The sequence below is a fragment of the Dendropsophus ebraccatus genome, chromosome 1 (assembly GCF_027789765.1).
Source record: "Dendropsophus ebraccatus isolate aDenEbr1 chromosome 1, aDenEbr1.pat, whole genome shotgun sequence".
Classification (NCBI taxonomy): domain Eukaryota; kingdom Metazoa; phylum Chordata; class Amphibia; order Anura; family Hylidae; genus Dendropsophus; species Dendropsophus ebraccatus.
The window spans coordinates 122,335,804-122,354,787 of NC_091454.1; the positions used below are offsets into that span (position 1 = coordinate 122,335,804).

At 38.0% G+C, this 18,984-nt stretch overlaps 1 protein-coding gene across 1 annotated transcript in view; it reads right to left on the reverse strand.

Moving 5' to 3' along the window:
* Positions 1-1,249: 1,249 nt before the first annotated feature.
* The window catches only part of SEMA3C (semaphorin 3C), a 135,092-nt gene continuing 117,357 nt past the window's right edge, over positions 1,250-18,984 (reverse strand). Inside the window, exons 13-18 of the mRNA XM_069978277.1 lie at positions 17,277-17,365; positions 16,111-16,152; positions 12,417-12,574; positions 10,945-11,012; positions 8,110-8,240; positions 1,250-2,984 (exon numbers count right to left, since the gene is read on the reverse strand). Of these exons, the coding sequence (XP_069834378.1) occupies positions 2,574-2,984; positions 8,110-8,240; positions 10,945-11,012; positions 12,417-12,574; positions 16,111-16,152; positions 17,277-17,365 (899 nt within the window). The 3' untranslated portion in view covers positions 1,250-2,573. The remainder of the gene's footprint in view (positions 2,985-8,109; positions 8,241-10,944; positions 11,013-12,416; positions 12,575-16,110; positions 16,153-17,276; positions 17,366-18,984) is intronic.

Genomic DNA, 18,984 nt, shown 5'->3' on the forward strand with positions numbered 1-18,984 from the left:
CTTCTTTCCTATACATTAGTAAGGACAGAAAGCCAAATTGTAATCAAAAGAAAAACTTTTCTGCACCCCTTTAAATCACCTTGCCTATGACAACCACAGATCAAGCCTATATAGTATGATTGTAAAGTTTTAAGTATGGTGGCAATCAATACGCAACAAATTTATTTTTGTTAAACCTTGTGCTGAGCGCAATAAACTGTCCTGCGATAATTTGTATGTAACAGGAACTCAACTAAGCCAACACTGGCATATATAGTATGCTTGTAAAGTTTTACATATGGCAGTAGGCGATACGTTACAGATTTTTTTTTAAACATAGTGCAGAGCACAATTAGGTGCCCTTTGATAATTTGAATGTAACAGGAAATAGGCCAACACAGGTGTATACAGGGGAATTATAAACTGCCTGCCTGTCTGTCCGATGTCCTGGTAGTCTATGCATTGTATGGATGGAGCTATATGCTGTGCTGTGTAGTAGCCCTAACAAGGGGTCTTGCCTGCCCTAAAAGACCCTTTTGGGGTCTTGCCTGCCTAAAATCTGTGAAAATCCTTACTCCAAGATCTCTCCCTCAACTTGTCCTGCAACAATTAGAATTTAGGAGCAAATAGATCTAGTGCTGCCTGTCTGTGAGAATAAGCAGCTAATGTGTTGGTAGCCGGCCTATTCACTGTATATCCAGAGGTCTATGCAGTGTTGTGCAGTATAGTGTAGTGTAAAAAGAGGTCTTGCCTGCCTACAATCAGCTAAAATCCTTACTGTCCCTACTCCGGGATCTCTCCCTCACTAGGTTGACGATGGCATCTGATAACGAGCAGCAGGAGCTGAGTTCCTATAATTAGAGGTCACATAATTAAGCCAGCCAAGGTATGTACACGCTTTTCTCGCAATGCCAGCGTGCTCCTATGCTCTCACCTCCCCCCCCCCTGGCATTGTTATATATCGCACAGTGTAATATTCTATTAAATCGCTACTCGATTGACTACTACTCGCTCATCTCTAGTAAACAGTAATGGGGCTGTGATGCCAGTGGCATCTAAGGGAAAATACAACTATAACTAGCTTTCCAACATACTGTAATGTGAATCCTGCAACTCAAAGGACTTCAGACAGTTTGAACATGGAACTTATAGATAGTCCACATGTGATGGAAGCAAAGGTTCTTATAAATGGAAGTTACCTTTAAATGGTACCATATGCAAGCAAAATATAACCTCTTTACTGTAAAAATTAAAAAATAATAGCTTTCAAAAAATCTAAAATGTAACATTTATTTTTAAGTTACAGCAACTAAGTTCAAATGTACAAGTTTAAATATGTGTTAAAAAAAAGTCAAAATATAAAAATAACATAAATTTGGATTCTCACATATGTAATCACACGTCATCATCTTTACACTTAACCTTACCCATTTGCTGTTTGAGTTAAACAATGTACTAAAATAATATATTTAAATGTGATTTCTCCAGCTTAGACAAGTGCATGACGGACCCCTGCCCCTTGATTAATAGTAAAAATAAAATTAAAAAAAAAGAACAGGATTCTAAGAAACTTCTCCAGACATTTTATATTTTCCCTTTTTAATAATAAAACAATTATTTTTAGGCAGACTTTCATATTTCCTTTGAAATGGAGGTACTAAAATTCTAACATTAGTCCTCACTAGGGAAGGTCCGAACCTGCCGAGGTTCGGGTTTGTACGAACCCAAACTCTCAGCAATGATTCCCGCTGTCTGCCCGCTCCGTGGAGAGGGTGGATACAGCGGGAGAACCGCCTGGAAAACTGGGATACAGCCATAGCCATAGGCTATCCCGCTGTATCCACCCGCTGCACGGAGTGGCCAGACAGCATGAATCTGATGCAGAGCATTCGGGTTCATACGAACCCGAACCTCGGCAGGTTTCGGACCATCCTTAGTCCTCACCACATTCCTCCCTTTCAAACCATGTGCTTTCCCAACCATGATTTAAACTACTTTCATATTTCCTTCTTACTCATACATCGATATGGGCTACAACATCACACAAACTGTCAGTCAACTAAACCTTGCGTATGTTTCAAGATAAATACAACACGGGATGAAAACTCTCCATTGCAATATCTTGTCAAAAGCATGCTGGATTTATATGTGCTCACTAACATATATGTAAGACATGTTCCCGGAGCACTCCATTACATTTAGTATAGCCTACATTTCTACAGTCAGTATAAATAGACTCTGGGCCAGTGGTAGAATTTGTTACAACCTGGATCATTTGTTATGTTTATTTTAATCTATCTAAATAAAAATCTAATAAATAAGATTTAATGATAACAAATCTGACATGTACTGTATTCTAACACATAAACAAAAATACCAAAGTTACGTGAGGGCATCTACCACCAGCCAGTTCAATGTTGGTGGAACATGCTAAATTGCTAATGGCTTGGACATTTAGTTGCTGTTAGAAAAGAAGGACTTCAGTATTTTATGTTCACTTGATGTTATGGTAAAATAAGCCAATTGTGTTTTTTTTTTATTTGTTTGCCCCTAGGTGACTTGTAACACAACTCATAACTGTAGTTAGCAAATCCTTAGGACCCAGGCAACTGATTTCTCCGGTTCCTGCTTTTTCTGGTATTCATAAGCAGTTTTAACTTGCTATATTCTCCTTTGTGCTTAGGAATTTCTTGGACTTGGGTTTTTTTCTGCCTACTCTCTTTGCAGTATTGGTTAATTATCTGCATCTCAGAGTGACTGAATGATCCAGTGAGGTCCTTGGGGTGAAACTGTAGTCCACTTAATGTGCTGGCCCAGATCCACTGAGATTTATCTGTCATGAAAGTCACAAGCTCTGGGTCTAAGATTTTTAAATTGATTTTTGCTACCGTTTGCTTGAATGCATTTTCTGTTGCTATGCAGTGATACAATCCTTGGTCACTGTCTTGAATAGATCGGATGAGCAGTCCTTGACCAGTAGAAATGATTCTTTCATTCAGTTTCACCTGTGAAAGAAATGTTACAATATAAGAATATGTACAGTAGGCATGTCCGAGCTATTAAAATGTTCAAAAACGCATAATTGTGCACATGATAGTATAGGGCTCCTCAATCTGATTTCATGTTTACGTTGCTTTTACAGATTGAGACCTCCGGTGCTGAGATAATTGTCTTTTTGACTTTGCGGCAATGCCCCTGTGCTCACTTCTATCCGTCTCAAGCTGCTTGAATGACATTCACTAGAATTTACTTTCAATTTCATTTACTGAGAGCTGAGCTTCTCCCAGCAGCCAGAAAGTCTGGTCTGCACTTTAGCATTGACATCTTAGACAAGTCCTGGAGGCCGCCAGGAAAAGCCCAGAGAATCTTGCATGTGCTGGGCAGGGTTTGTAGAACAATCACATTGGATTTTATCTCAGAAGGTATAGTTCAATGTAAAACATAGTGGATGTCAAGCAGCTGAAGGCCAACACAAGTGAGGAAAGAAGTGAAAAAGACTAGACAAGCAATCTATGGGGAACACCACCTGAACTTTAGGATCTCGGGACTAGAGGGCTGGGAAAGCAAGGCATATATAAAATCAGACTTAAAAGTCCATACACTTAGTTTAACCACCTAAAACCTTGTGCCAGGTTTTCTCTAAAATGTATGACGATGTGTATTCCACCAAATGATTTTAGTGCTAGTGGACATACTCTACATAATAAATCACTTTCTCTACAGCTAGGTCAGCGACATGAAATAGCTTTGAAGTTGTCTAGGAAGGACCAAAGCCTCTGTAAAGACTTGGCAGTATAGTTTAAACCACTACTTCTCAGTTTGTTAGGATTGTAAAGCTGGATTGGAGGCTGAAAAGAAACTATAGTGTCTGCTGCCAGAGGGGGAACAAGGCTGATTGTGTCTGAGCCCACCTTCCCAAGGACGGATTAGCAGTATCGCTGCGCTGAAGCTAAATCATGAAGAGAATGGTATTATTTTATGCTAGAAACACAGAAGATTAATGTAAGGTATCAATGGCATTTCAGGACTTTTGGTATATAAATCATTTATGGAATAATCACTTCAATCTTATTTCATGTGTTTCTATCCACTCTAAACAAAGGCAATATTGTTTGAAGCAAAGATCTAATGTGATCAGCTTCATCATCTGGCTCTGAAGAATCCTTTATCTGAACGTTCACTCCAAAGATCGAAACATACTTGGAAATACTTTTCACTGTAAAATAAGCCCAAGTAACATTTGCTTCTTGGCAATCGAAAGACTCATTTCCAGACAATGATGCTGGTATTGTCTAGAAGTAAAGCACAGCTGGTGATCTTGGTCATGCTGTGGAGGTTAACAGTTCCAAATTGTACAGAATCCCTGACATCCACACAAGAGGAACTACTTTCCTGGGAAGTGAACAATTTCTAGGCGTGTTGAGAGCATGGGTCTCATTCTTAGCTAAATCTTTTATCAAAAAGAAAAAGCAAATAGCATAGTTAGTTTCTAGACCCTATTGAGAGGAGCAGGGAATGATGTAAGTGATGACAAGCTCTCTATAGCAATGTGGAACCTGACGCTATATACAGTAGTAAGGAAGTAATTGGATAAATAAATGCATCTAACATCTGCCAAATGCTGCAGACTTCTACAATGACCAGAATGCTACATGCAACAAACACTTTAACTTTGTGCTCAGTAGTTACTAGATTAGGATAATTTTAACATTTTTTACATTTCATGGGACAGATTTGTTAAAAAGAAAATTGTATTTTCCAAAAACTAGAATTGACTTTTTACTTTCCCCGTCTTTAGGCTATGTTCACACAACGTCTTTATAGCTCAGTTTAAAATGGCGTCTGTCATTTTAAGTCTAAAATAAAGGATGTCATTTAGCTGTCTGGCCTCCCCTTAGTGCAATTACTGGTGTTTGCACATTATTTTAGTTTGGGATTACCAATTGGCCTTTGGGTGTGGCTTAATTGAAAAGTCCATTGAATTTAATAGTAAAAACAGAGAAAGAACGGTGGAAAAAGAAAAACTGTGTGAACAGCTAATAAAAATGTGCACTGTTTGCAAAAGACATTCATTATTTTGACGTCCGCGGTAAAAACGTCCGTTATTCAATGCATTGTGTTCATTAGACATCCGTCTTCCCATTGACTTCAATGCATTGCCATTGCAGTCAGTTCAAATTGCGGCAAAACAGACTTTTTTTAAATATTAAAATTGGCCGCCTTTTCTATATTTTTGATGTTGTGTGAACATAGCCTTACAAAGGGTGCCCTGTTCTAAAAAGAAATAAAACAATGGATGATCATAATTTTTAGGATGTAAACACAGAAAAACTGAGAAGCCTTACAAGCACTAATGTATTCCAAAGGTTCAGTCTGCTTCATTATAAACACAGTTTCATAATGGCCTATTATGGATATTGTGGAGATAAGATGTCTATTTATAGACAAATGAAATGCAGCTTTCTGGAAATACTGTCAATAGCCAGAGACGTCAGAAGAGCGCCATGTGGAAAAACACAAATATCCAGGACACCAAGTGCTTTGTACTATATTAACCTATATAAAACTATAAATATCGATTTATTTTTCCAGACAATGAATGAGCAGCATGACTCATCTGATCCACTTCACGTTGGGGAACATATATGAAAAGGGCTTTTTTTTGTTTAACTCTCTTTAAAGGGGCTATCTCAAGATTTTAAAGGTTAAGGCCCCTTCACACAGTCATATGCTGCTCTGCAATGCACAGCCTATGATTGCAGATGGTAAATAGAGGACACTCCCTGTGCACTCTGTATGGCACTCACAGTCATGGATGGATTGCATAGACCATGGATGCCAGACTGCTAATTTACACCACTTAAGTGCAGGCCATATTTTTTGGGCTCCATAGTCTTGTGCATTTGCCCATATACTATATTGGGATCTATAATGTCTGTATTTGTGGAACCGCAAAATACGACAGTGTGAAGGGGGCCTTAGACGGATCCATAAACACAGAAATAATAGGTCCCATTGTAGTCTATAGGCAAATGCACATGATCATAAATGTCTCATTCTTTGCATTTGCTCAGAGCCTGGGCTGCAAACAGGACCTACACTTATCCAGTCCATATTTCATAGACTCCAAGATTGTGAGTGGCATTGCAGGGCAGCATATGGCCATGTGAAGGGGTGATTACTGTCACTATAAAAACTTTGCACAGTTCAAGCAGACATGTTTAAAGTTTAGATCAGGAGGCAGGGTCAAGGTGCTGAGAACTAGGAGAAGGGTGCAGCTATTCGCTTTACTCAGCTTGCTGTTTAATCTGACTTGTTACAGGAGATGAGCTCTAGATACTTACAATGGAAGCCATCTTAGACTGAGCAGGGATTCAGGGAGTGAACTGCATAGCCATGTGCTTTTCCTAGTTATGTATTAATTGGTGGGAGTCTCAGCACTGAGCCTCTGACTGATCAATACGTTAGACATGTCAAAAGGTATTTTAGGCGTAACACTTTAAAGTTATTCCTCATTCACAGGGGCTTTTAGTCTCATCATCGATAGGGAGTTCTCAGTGGTTGATCCCCCCACTAATCAGTTACTTATCTCTTACCCTGTGGATAAATAAATCTTAGGGCCCTATTCCACCAGATGATTATCGTTCAGATTATCGTTAAGTCGTTCGAATTGAAACGATAATCGTTCGGTTGAAATGCAGTTAACGATTAACGACCGAATGAGAAATTGTTGATCGCTTTATAAGATCTGGACCTATTTTTATTGTTGCTCGTTCACAAAACATTCGCAAATCGTTCGCATTGAATAAGACATCGTTCAGTCTTTCGCAGTAGATACGAACGCATTAGCAAAGAAATAGCGAAGAAAAAACGATTGCAAATACAATCATAAGTAACGATTATCGTTCCATGGAAATGAGTGAACGTTTTTAGGTCTTTCGCAATAGCAGTCGTTTGAGATTGTTAATTGTTAACGATTATGCGAATGATAATCGTCCGGTGGAATAGGGCCCTTACAATAACCCCTTTCACAACAGAGTAGTTAGAAGGGTAGCCAAGACTCTCATACTAAGCTGGGTTTCTGGGTCTAACACCGCAGCTTTCACTTTACTAGACAGTTCAAGAAAGGAAAGCTGTCCTCTGAGCTTAGATTTTCTTTTAGACAGCTGTGATAAATCTGCATAAACATATACCAGGAGGAATAAAATAGGCAAATATGTCACAGCGGCTCATGCTACAAGATACATTTGGCATATCTTTAGACATTGTCGTATAACTATAAAGTCCATTGGTTAGCTTACTTTACACCAATATTTTTCATGATGCATGGTGTTGCATTTCTTTGCCTCTAAACTATATCTCAGGTCTCCAAATGCCTATAAAGTGTATAAAACACAATAAATATGGTGCAAATAGTCTTGATTTAAAAAAAAAAAAAAAAAAAAACTACTACTTTGTGTGTACAGCTCCTATGCAAACCTAGATGTCTTCTCAGTTACAGACTACAACCAAACCTTGTAAGTTTGACCCTACAGCCATGTATTAGCAAGAGGAGGAACATCACTGCATTAGCACAGCATTTAATTCTGTTGTAGCGCATGCAAAAACTTTTTTTCGTTTACCACTATGTCCCAAGTGAGATTTGGCAAAGTTTTAAACCACATGTGAAACCTACTTGTACCATGATTTACCCGAGACCTTATATCAGGTATCTGTATTTAGTGGCTTTCAAATCTATGGCTGCCTGGGACATGCTGGTAAACTGTAGTTTTGGACAGTTAGAGAGTCAAATTGTTGCAGAACAGTGTCCTTTGAGTATTTTAAGTATACTCTATTATAGAATATAATGTGATATCTTTAGTAGCATAACTGACTTAAAGGGATTATTCAGCATTACAAAAACATGGTTGTGTTGTTCCAGATACAGTGTCACTCTTGTCCTTAATTTGTGCCAGTTATTGCTGCTTAGTTCCACTGAAATGAATGAAGAAGAGATGTAATACCACACACAATCTGGGGACAGGGTGGCACTGGTTTTAAGAGAAAGTGACCATGCTTTTGTAATCTTAGATAACCCTTTAAGCAACTGATTTGCCTTTTTTCCCAGTTTCTAGGTCAGTTGTAACTCACCTCTTTCCTTCGATCATTATCTTTCTGCAGGAGCCATTTGACAGAAGCCTGAGGAGATTTGGCAATGCACTCCAAGAAAGTTGTGTTATTTCTGACTCCGTACTGAATAATCTCTTCAGTGTTCCTGTATTCTGAAAAGAAAGCAAAGAAGGGCCTGTAAACGGTGCCAAAAACACCAATATTTCCAAAGCTGCTAAATATAGTTAACTACTTCTATCTGCGCCAAATGGAAGAAAAGTAAATCGTACCAAAACCACATCATAGGTTTTATGCCACCTTGGCTCATATAACCACTGGTTTAAATCATATAAATCATCAATTATTAGTGAATTACAAGTTTAAACTGGAAACATTTATAAATAAAACCCAGCACTGTAAATTGGAAACCTAATCGAGTGACAGAGAAATGTGAAACTCCATATATTTTTATACATTATATCCTCTGAAAATGGAAATATCTTGTGGTCACTTGAACTGTATATCAGTAAGTTCTCTGTAGTCAGTATGTATATATACAAAATTCTCTCATTTCAATCATTACATGTAACATCAAATACATGAGGAATAACATAAAAGGATGCTACTGACATTTACAAGTTTCTACATTAACCATAAGTGAATTTGCTTAGTAAAAGTGCCCACATACAAACTGTCAATGTTTCTTAAAAGGTACAGCATGGAAGGAAAGAAGCTGGGAGCACAAGTGACATGTCAGCTCACATCTTAAATTAGAATGGGTAAAAATAAACTAGTAATTACTAATCTTGCTGTTCTGGCAGTGACAGGATAGAACTTTAGCATGCTTCGATAAGACAGTTGCTGTAATGGAAAATATATAAACTATTTTGTTCTGTAGTCCTGTATTGTATGTAAGTTCTGTTGTGTGATTTTTAGTATTTTTAATCAAAATAATTACAATGTTATTCTGTAAATACGTAAAAAAAAACTGTTAATGTAAAAAGAAAAATCTGCTGGAGAGCTAGACTGAAAGTGGGCACCAGAATCTATGTGTAACATACATTACAGTGTGTGTAACAGGTCATCCTGACAGTGAAATATGGTTATTCTGTTTACACCAACAGCCCTATAGTAAACAGCTGAATATTGGGTTACATTAGCAAAACCAGAACTCTATTTTTAATCTGTTATATATTTGTATGGCTGCATATCTAGCTCAGCTGCTTCATGTGTATCCAAGGTTTTTTTTCTCATTGTAGCCTATTTCTTTGAAGGGTGAATCATTAGCTAAGAAACAAATCTATACTCTTAAAGGGGGTATCCTATGAATCACTTTGTTTCTACGACTATGTTCCCACTACGTACTAACAACAGCTGTTCTTTATTGAAAGTTGTTTAATGCTAAACTGCATCCACTGTTGTAAAACTATGGCCGAAATGATCGTGAAAATTAATTCTGGCCGTGGTCTTACAACAATGGCATTGTTTGCGTTGATCTGTATCTTGTGTGAACATAGTTTAACCCCTAGCTGCACCAGGACGTTACTGAACGTCCTGGTTTAGAGGAGGGTCGCGCAGCGGTATGTGCAGCCCGGGACCGCGCCTATTAGCAGGCACTGTCCAACTTGATCGCTGTGTCCCCTAAGGGTTAAGGCTCCTAAAAATCTATTAATCATTTTTAAAGTATTTTGCTGAATTTTTGGCATAAAAATACCTTATTCAACATTGTATGTTTCCACATATCTCTTGGTGTTGCTGCTGCTCAGGGATAGGTTCTGGACACAATCAGTCTGCTTCCCCCTTTGACAGCTAACAGAATAGTACCTTCTTACCTTCCAAACCACCTATACAGTTTTAGGCCACGTTCAAACAATATATTTTTTTGATTAAACAACGGGCATTGTTGCAAGTTTCCAACAACAGCCGTTGTTTAATCACAGAGGCCGATCGCATTAACTACTAAGTAATTCCATGCGGCTGCACAGAAAACTGACATGTCTACTTTGTGCGGCTGCTATTCATTAAAAAGCGGCCACAGGAAACAGACTATGCAGGCAATGTTAAGTATGGCTCAGAACGTACTTTGCACTGCTATGGTTAATTCAAGTGCAGGCACACCCTAATGTGCCCGCATTCCTATTAAAAAGAAGTGATGTTCACCTGGCCGGTACAGCAGTATCGCCCTGGTAGAATATCTCAGACAGCGGGCGTTCTGGGACATGGCTGTGTCACAGAACAGCCGCTGTATTACCATGTGTGAACATGGCCTTAAAAGGCTAAGAAGAATAAGACTATGGCCAGCACTCAGCTCCCTTGGTGGACATGTACATCGATATACACTTTACACTGGGTGGCACTGTAATTTTTAAGTAAATGTCATAACTCTCCAGAGGATTCATTTATTTAGTCTACAATATAAAATGTGTTTATTATTTGGTGCTTTATGTAAACGTTATTCTTCATGGGAAAACCCTATTAAAGGATTGCTCAGTTCCTAATCAGTGAACTAAAGATGGATTATGCTATCCCATTTCTACTGAATTATATTGAATGGAAGCTATGATTTAGTCTCTCATATAATAATAAAAAAAAAACAGTAGATTTGTCTGAGACATATAAAAGCTTAAAGCTATGCTTATGCTAAACTGCACTTAACTGGACATTAACTTTGGAGCACAATTACTACCACTAGACAAAACAATACTGAGTATATTCATAAAAATGTTATTACATACATGTAGCCATTATTGTTATCAATATATTAAAAGAAGTGTCATTAAACATATACTGCATAATAATCATATGTACAACTATAATCAATAAAAGAAAAATATTAAATAACTATATAACTAAATAGATAATGGAGCTGAAAAATACCTTTAAGATTAAATCCACGGCACTGGGTAACTGGATTTCCATGTTTTATATCTTGTCTTCTGCTTCTTCTAATAAAGTAGAAAAGCACAAAAGTAAGCTAGAGGATATTTGTCTTTTCAGAAAAGCAAAGACTTAAAATTTTTATTTTCCTACAATATACAGTTTTATCTGTAAATGTATGCCAATGATGTTACATTTCTTGCATTCTTTTTTTTTTTTTTTTCATCCGTAATTTGATTTGCAGAATGCACTTTTTTTTGTCTTTTTGTATACACCCTCTATGACAGTAGGTAACTACTAATCATTCTGTGTACCACTAGTCTGTGTTGAATTATATGTTTAATTAATAGGTTTGCTTTTTGTTAGTAGACAATCTAACAGTAACTGACTTGACCTGGTTTCAATTCAATCAATCAGCACTAAAAAGGTAAAATACATATCCTTCCATGACTTTTCTTTGGAATAATTTACAGGAGAAATGTATGCAATGCAGTGTACAATGGAGGAAATAGATAAAAAATTGTCATGTTTTTTGACATTTTTACATGTGGCATAGCTTTTGCATGCGATAAACAAATAAGGTGCACATTGTATTGTGTTATGATTTTTGAAAGGCCAGTGCATGCTCTTTTTAATTAAAGGGGTTATCCAGAGAGCAGAAAAGTTCCTACTTGTTCTGCTCTCCAGCGTTCCACTTCCTCTCTCTGTGTCTGCTGATAACTTCCACAGGCAAAGGGGGGACACTAGTGGTTTTGCTCACATGCAATGTCCAATAGCTGCCCAAAGTCTCTGCAATCATTGCCTGCACCATGCTACTGCCTCCCTCTCGTCTGTGAAAGTAAAGTTATCAGCAGAGATGGTCAGAGAAAGTAAGCGGGGCGCTGGAGAGTAGAAGAGGTAGGACCTTTTCTGCTCTTGGATAACCTCTTCAAGCCTGAAGAGCAAGTTATTTACCAGTAACAACATGACCTGTGTTTGCAATCTAAAATATAAAAACTTGTCCATTTTTAAGATGTTGCGGTGACATTGTGCAGCTATCAGACATAGCGTGTGGGTGTGGTTTCATCTCCACACAGGATTATCGGGATATGCACCCGTCCTTCAACATCTTGGAAGGCATACGTCAAAATTGTGGAATGGCCAGAAGTGAGCACTTGGGAGCAAAAGCTTCGGCTGTCCTTTGCTCCCCCGACAACCCCTTTTATGCAAAAAAAACCCATAACTTTCGCATTCTCTTTTATTTACTTACATTTTAACTTAATTTATTTATACGTGTGTAGGGGAAACATTATTTAGAAGACATATAGCATTGATCACTTCTTCTCTGCACTCATCCAAGCATTGGGGAATGCCAGTGATGCGCTTACTGTTGTCACAGGTTTCCCTAGCAGCAATCTGAATGCAGAAGCATAGGAACAAAGCCTTACCTTAACAAACCTATGTAATCATGTAATCGCACACAAATGGCGTACCTTTTCCCAGATGGGTAAAACTTAGAACAGATATTTCCATCCCAGGCACAATAAGGGTCCCTGGCCAGGCAGCAGTCTGCACATGCAGGTCCATAAATGTGGCAACGGTGCAAAGAGAGCTGAGTGACACCTTCTTCTGAGCTAACGTACAGTTGTTGCTGTAAAGTAAGAACTTATTGAACAAATGGTTTTTCACTTGGACTATAGCATGTTATAGTAATATTAATAAATTTATTGGCAATATGCCCTATGCCTAGAAAATATAAAGGCCAAAATCACAGAATGACAGAGGTCACAATACATAAAGCAAATATAATTCAGTTTGAAAAATTGGCTACATTTTATTTTAAGAATTATATTTTGCAAAACCAGTGTACTTCCAAGATATATTAACCCAGATTTACTAAAACTGTCTAACTCTTAGACAGTGTGAACTTGGACTAGAGTGTCTAGTTCAATTTAGACCAACCATTGATTAGTTTACAATGTGCCAGAATTCTGGCACATTTGCCATAGTGAATCTGTCCCACTATATCCCAGATTTTAAAATGCTCATATTGCAGGATGAAGGTTTGCACATTATTGTGCGAATGACCTGATGCATCTGATGGTAAATCCACTGCTATGTGTGAACACAGCCTTACTCCTTAAAATACCAGAATTGTCTCAAAAATCGAATGCTGCAATTAGATTTGCAATATCTCTTCAAATATTCAAACAAAAAGTTTAAAACTTTTGCTGTTCATTATGCCTTCAGCTTTGTGTTCAGAACCAGAGACAGCATATTAAACACATCAAATAGCTGTGAATAACAGGAAACATTCTCGGTTGTTATTGTTGCAACTTTTGCGCACCCAAAGACAAAACCTAAACTGATTCTATAAGCATCAAAAATCCATTTTAATAAGTAAATAAATTTATAAGCTAAAGTAGTAGTATTGAACCTCTAAAACTCTTTAGCTAATTATAGGTACTTTATGATATGTAATCTTTTACCTTTTTTAACCTTTATTGTAAAGGGAAATCTATAACTCAAAATTGACCAAGCATTAAAAAGTACCTTCTATCAGCGTTTCAAAGTGTCAAAGAGGTGTGTCAGTGCCACTGGTCGTCTCAACTCTAACATTTATCCTCCTGTGTCACACTACCCCATTCACACTTGGCCTTGCTGATTGAAAAGCAGGGAAGGCAGATCACATCAGTAGTGGTCATTGAAGTAGCTGGGGAAACTGGGAAAATCAAGGTGTGTGCACCACCATTGGAACATTTGACACATATGCATCCCAGAGCCCTGCTTGTCAATCATGAAGGCAAGGGGTGGACTGGAGATGAAGCATTACATGGAGGACCGGCCAGTGACTGCTTGTCACTTTGAAACGCTGATAAAAGGCACTGTTTTGCTTGTTGCAGTAAAGACCAAATAATCTAAAGGTACATTTGCAATGTGTGCACCATGTGCAACGTGGTGCAATTCTTGGCTGATTTTCAGTTTTAGACGTGACAGATTCCCTTCCCTTTAGCTTCAGTACTTGATTTTTCATCAATTAATGAGTATTCAGGCTCTGTGCAATTTCTGAATTTCTATGTAATATAATATAATCAGTGCGAGAGGATGTGTCTACTCAATTGATTCTAAGCATGCTGTTACTAATGAATCTAATCTCTAGCTGCCCTACAGTCCTCCCCCTCCAAATGATTTATCAGTAACTAGAGACAAGGTTTTAAAATATCACTTAAGGAAAGTGAAATTACATGCCTGCCTTGAGACACATTTTTTGCAATTTTAAACATAGATTAGGAAATTACTTTTTGGAGTGTAAAGTGTAATTACAGTCATCATAGTTGGTGGAAAAATGAGTTTAATCTGTCAATGATCTTTATTAAGTAAGTGCTAAAAAATGTATAGTGGTGTAATGCTAACCATTTGGATATAACCTTAGGGCCATACAAGGAATCAATTTAAATGTATAGTTATTTGATCTCCATGTTCTGTCTTTAAGTGTCACGGTCCTTCTGACATGTCAGAAAGAAAGTTTTGATCGATCTGGGTCTGAGTGTTTACAAATCTGGAGAATAAGCAAGTCTACGCTCAGCACAGTTTTCTCCCGCTTCTGTCATGTGATAAGACAGCCTTATGGGGCATGACTATAGGTCCTATTCCACGGGCCGACTAGGGCCCGATCAACGATGTAAACAAGCATCCAATCTGCTAAATCGGCCTTCGTTTACTGGGCCTATTCCACGGACCGATAATCGTTTAACGAGGGCTGCAGGGACATTGTTACCGATGTCCTTGCAGCCCTTGTTTCATCCTTTACCTCACCAGGCTGCATGTCTTCTCCTTCTCCCGTTTCCGCACCACAGCAGCTTTGGAGCTGAAGTGACAAACCGCTCAGCCAATCACTGGCCGCGGAGGTCCCGGACAGTCATTGGTCTGTCAGCTCAGACAGGCTGCTCCGAAGCTGCTGCGGCGCGGGACCCGGATAAGGAGAAGACATGCAGCCTGGTGAGGTAGTATGATATTTTCAAATCATCAGTCACCCGCCGCGCACCGCTATTCCACGTAGCGATGCGCGGGTGGAATAGCGATGATTTTAGGTTTGAACCTAAATGAACGAACAGCCGATGGCAACGATCGGCTGATCGTTCTCTCTATTCCACAGAGCAATAATCGGCCGAATCGGGACGATTCTGGCTTTGTGAAATAGGCCCTTATGGGTCTATGGGGCATGATTTTTCTCACTGACACACAGCGGGGAGCTTCCATGCAGTCCTTGCCCTGGGTCGTTCTCACTATCAATCAGGGCCTGAATACTCAGACCCAGGCGATCAAAACTTTTAACATTGTAACCTATCTGTGATTGACAAGACTGAATAAATAAGCATCAATTGATTTTGGTGAGTGCTGAGATTCTTTACTATTATCAAAAATTTTGACATCTCTCTCTGACATGTCAAAAGTCTTTGTAATGGCAGTGACAATTTACAACCTAATTGCAATCTAAACCTGAAATGTAGTTCTAAGGTAACTCTAATATTCCACTCGGTCACACTTCGGTATAAGGAGTTTTTGGATGGATATTTACAGAACTGCCTTAATTCTTCATGTATCAGCTTGTGACATGGGCAAATGTTCTATGGACACCAATATTTTTTTTCTTTCACTAAATCTATTTAGATTATATTTTGACTATGTAGAAAAAAAAAAAACGATTTTATTAGTTCTTGAAAGAAAGCACCATTACCCACTGCACTCATTCATGTTAAAGGCTGGTATACAAAAATACAAGTTTAACTATAGGGAAGCAATATGGGTGACACCATGGTTACAACAGGCCTATAAAGCACAAATAATGAGATCCACTGGTACTGGAGCACTGTGTGAGCGGTGCACCATTAGCTCTTCTCATGCAGCATATGCCAGACTGATCAACAGGCAAGTCTGTTCATGTATCTGGCATGGGCTAAGAATGACACCATTTAGAAAAGACCATAAACGATTTACATTGAAATTTGCCTGTATCAAAATAATGGCATACAGGCTTCAAATATGTAGTGCTGAAACCAAACTGTATACATTAATAGGTCGCCTCAGTATATTACTAGCATCAATTCTTTTTTTAGTAAATAATCTGGTAATACTGTATATGTGCATAAAAATGTACATTAAGCAATGCAGTCTAAACCATATTACCTTTTTTGAAGAAATCTTCATTGACTTTATAGGTGCATGACTCTAAATCAAAACAGATTTTGTTAATGGACACTAATCAGAATATCAAATACTACGTTACATACAATAATTGAAAATCTTCAGTAAAGATATCAATCACAGAATTAAAACCTGAACTACATATAAGGAAGCTTTAAGAAAGTCTGTCTCTAAACAACCCTAAAGGACAACTGTGGTAGTCTATCAGAGACTGTGATACATATTGTATTTGCAAGTGGATTTTCAAATAATAAGCTCAATCTATTGCAGTTAAATACAAAATTGTTTAGATGACATCTGAAAACTACAATCTGTGATTCCACCCAAGTATCATTACTGAGCAGTGCATTTTACATGTGTTCATCCATTCAATTATTGATTTATAAGGAAAATTGGCATCTAGCCACTCGCTCCACAGGCCTCTGTCCTCCATGCACATTAGAGCTGCTCCTGACATATTATTTGTTGCTGTAAAAAAAACAGCTCAACACTGCTGGCTGACACACATGAGGATACAAACAGCAATCTGTTACGTCTAGCTACTTATAGATTACTTCCAGGAATTGTTAATACATTGAATTTGGAGAAAAACAGGAGCTTCCTGAAGGTAGTAATAATGTCCCCTCTGGAGTATTTGTAACAAGACAAGTCACCTAGTATCACTTCCTTTTTATTTTATTACCGTACATTAGCTTTATTATTATTATTCTCTATGTATGTGTTATAATTGCAAATCTCAGCATGGATGTCCGGATGTAGTCTGCAATGTCTTAAAATAAGTTGGCTTCATAAATATAATCTACTCAATGGAAACATGTCCTTGGAAATTGTTTTGCAATGTTGGCAACAATACAACGTAGCGAGATCATCCCTCTACTATAGTAGGAAAACAAGCAAACTTCTGTTTACTTTTAATGCTAGTTACCCGACTACTTCTGCTGCCAGCTATATTTATCATGTCTGATGGGAAGTAAGTGAAATTACAGAGTTCACCAAACATTACGTTATTCAGTGTTAGTCCCAGCTAACCCAAATACACATTACGACACTAGCTCTTTTATCTATAGTTTTACTTATAGCGCCAAGTCTGTCAGTTCAAAATGTATGTAAACATGTTCACTTCTGGAAATTAGAAAATGGTGCCAAACCTTAAAGACTTCCAGTTCTTCTAAGATGAGTTCTCCGCTAGTGGAGCTGTTACCAGGGAGAACAACCACTTTCTGTACCATTCCCTTATCTGAAAACAATAGAAAAGAACTCATCTTATTCAATAACAAAGGCTTACACATATATAATATCATTGTCTTGTAAAAAATATTTCCCTATATTTATAAGGGTCGTCCTACAAGTAACTTTTACATTTCTTTGTGAGCAAGACATACCTGTAACTATTTTTCAATTGGAATAGATACAACAATGTGTAAACCAATCACATGCACTACTGCTCCGCTGGGAACAAAGGTTATAGTGGTAGAGGAAAATTATGCCAGGATAGAACCTAGCATGAATATTCTTTTGGCAACATTTTATTTTTCTGAAAGACTAAAGGATATATTTCTTTAAAGGTGTAAAGTAAAAGTGGACAAGTAACCAAGTAGATTCCGGCTCTCCTCTTCATTGCATCAGTTTAAGGCTATGTTCCCACACAGTAAAGATAAAAATAAAAATAAGGCTTTAATTTTGAATGAAAATAAAATAATGTGTGAACAGGTTAAAAAAACGGCTGTATTTTGCAAACATAGGTCTTATATAGTGGGCATGTTATCTAGATGGTTGTAATCAATTACAGCCACTTCTATATAGGGTGTGTACATGGCCGGCCAATGTCCCATTGGCTTTAACACAGAGCTTTATTATTTAGAAACTACGGATGTATTTTAACCTCAAAATTATAGTCACATCTTTCTTTTATTTTACCGTGTGTGATATAGCCTTAAAGGGGTGTCAGAAAGTTATGTAGCTTTGTAATATATGTCTATTTAAAAAAATCCAGTACTTCTCAGCTGCTATATGCCCTACAGGAAGTGGTGTATTTTTTCAAGTTTGACATGGTGCTAGAGATGAGTGAACCTCGAGCATGCTCGAGTCCATACGAACCTGATCGTTGGATAAAGCCCTAAGGCTATGTGGAAAACATGGATATAGTCATTGGCTGTATCCATGTTTTCCAGACAACCTTAGAGCTTTATCCAACTTCAGCAGCCCCCGCTAATCAAATACCGAATGTTCGGGTTCGAGGTTCGCTTATCTCTACATGGTGCTTTTAAAAAGAAGTCAATTACAAATCTCTATCATTTTCTGTCGAATTTTCAGTTGAATTAAAGGGGAACTCCGGATAAGAAAAACTTGTTTTCTATTAAAAGTACATTAAAATTTATATAAATGTGTCTATACAATGTATTACTGTATCTGTGCGGTTTTGCCACACTGGTAGCTGATAGACATCCAGGAAGTGAAAAAAATGGCCTCTGTGTCAATCCACATTGTCTCCTGCTCCCACTGCTCTCCCCCTTAGGAGACAAATATTCCATGCCTCTGTCTCACATTGTGTGTGTCTGCTAGTCTCAGCAGGTGTTTCAACTTTCGCTGATTGTGCAAAAGTCTACAGAGAAATTAGGGCTGTGCTCACACATGTTGGAGTGTCATTGCAGTACTGCAGTATCTGCAGTAACAAAAATAGATAATGCTAAACAGCAGAGAGGATAATGGTGTGTTTACACAGGCAGATTTATCTGACCAATTTTGGAAGTCTCAGTCTTTCCTTTATGACCTGCACCCTGTTTATAGTCTGTTCCTGGCTTTGGCTAATAAAATCTGTCAGATAAATCTCTCTGTGTAAATGCACCTTAAGAGCCG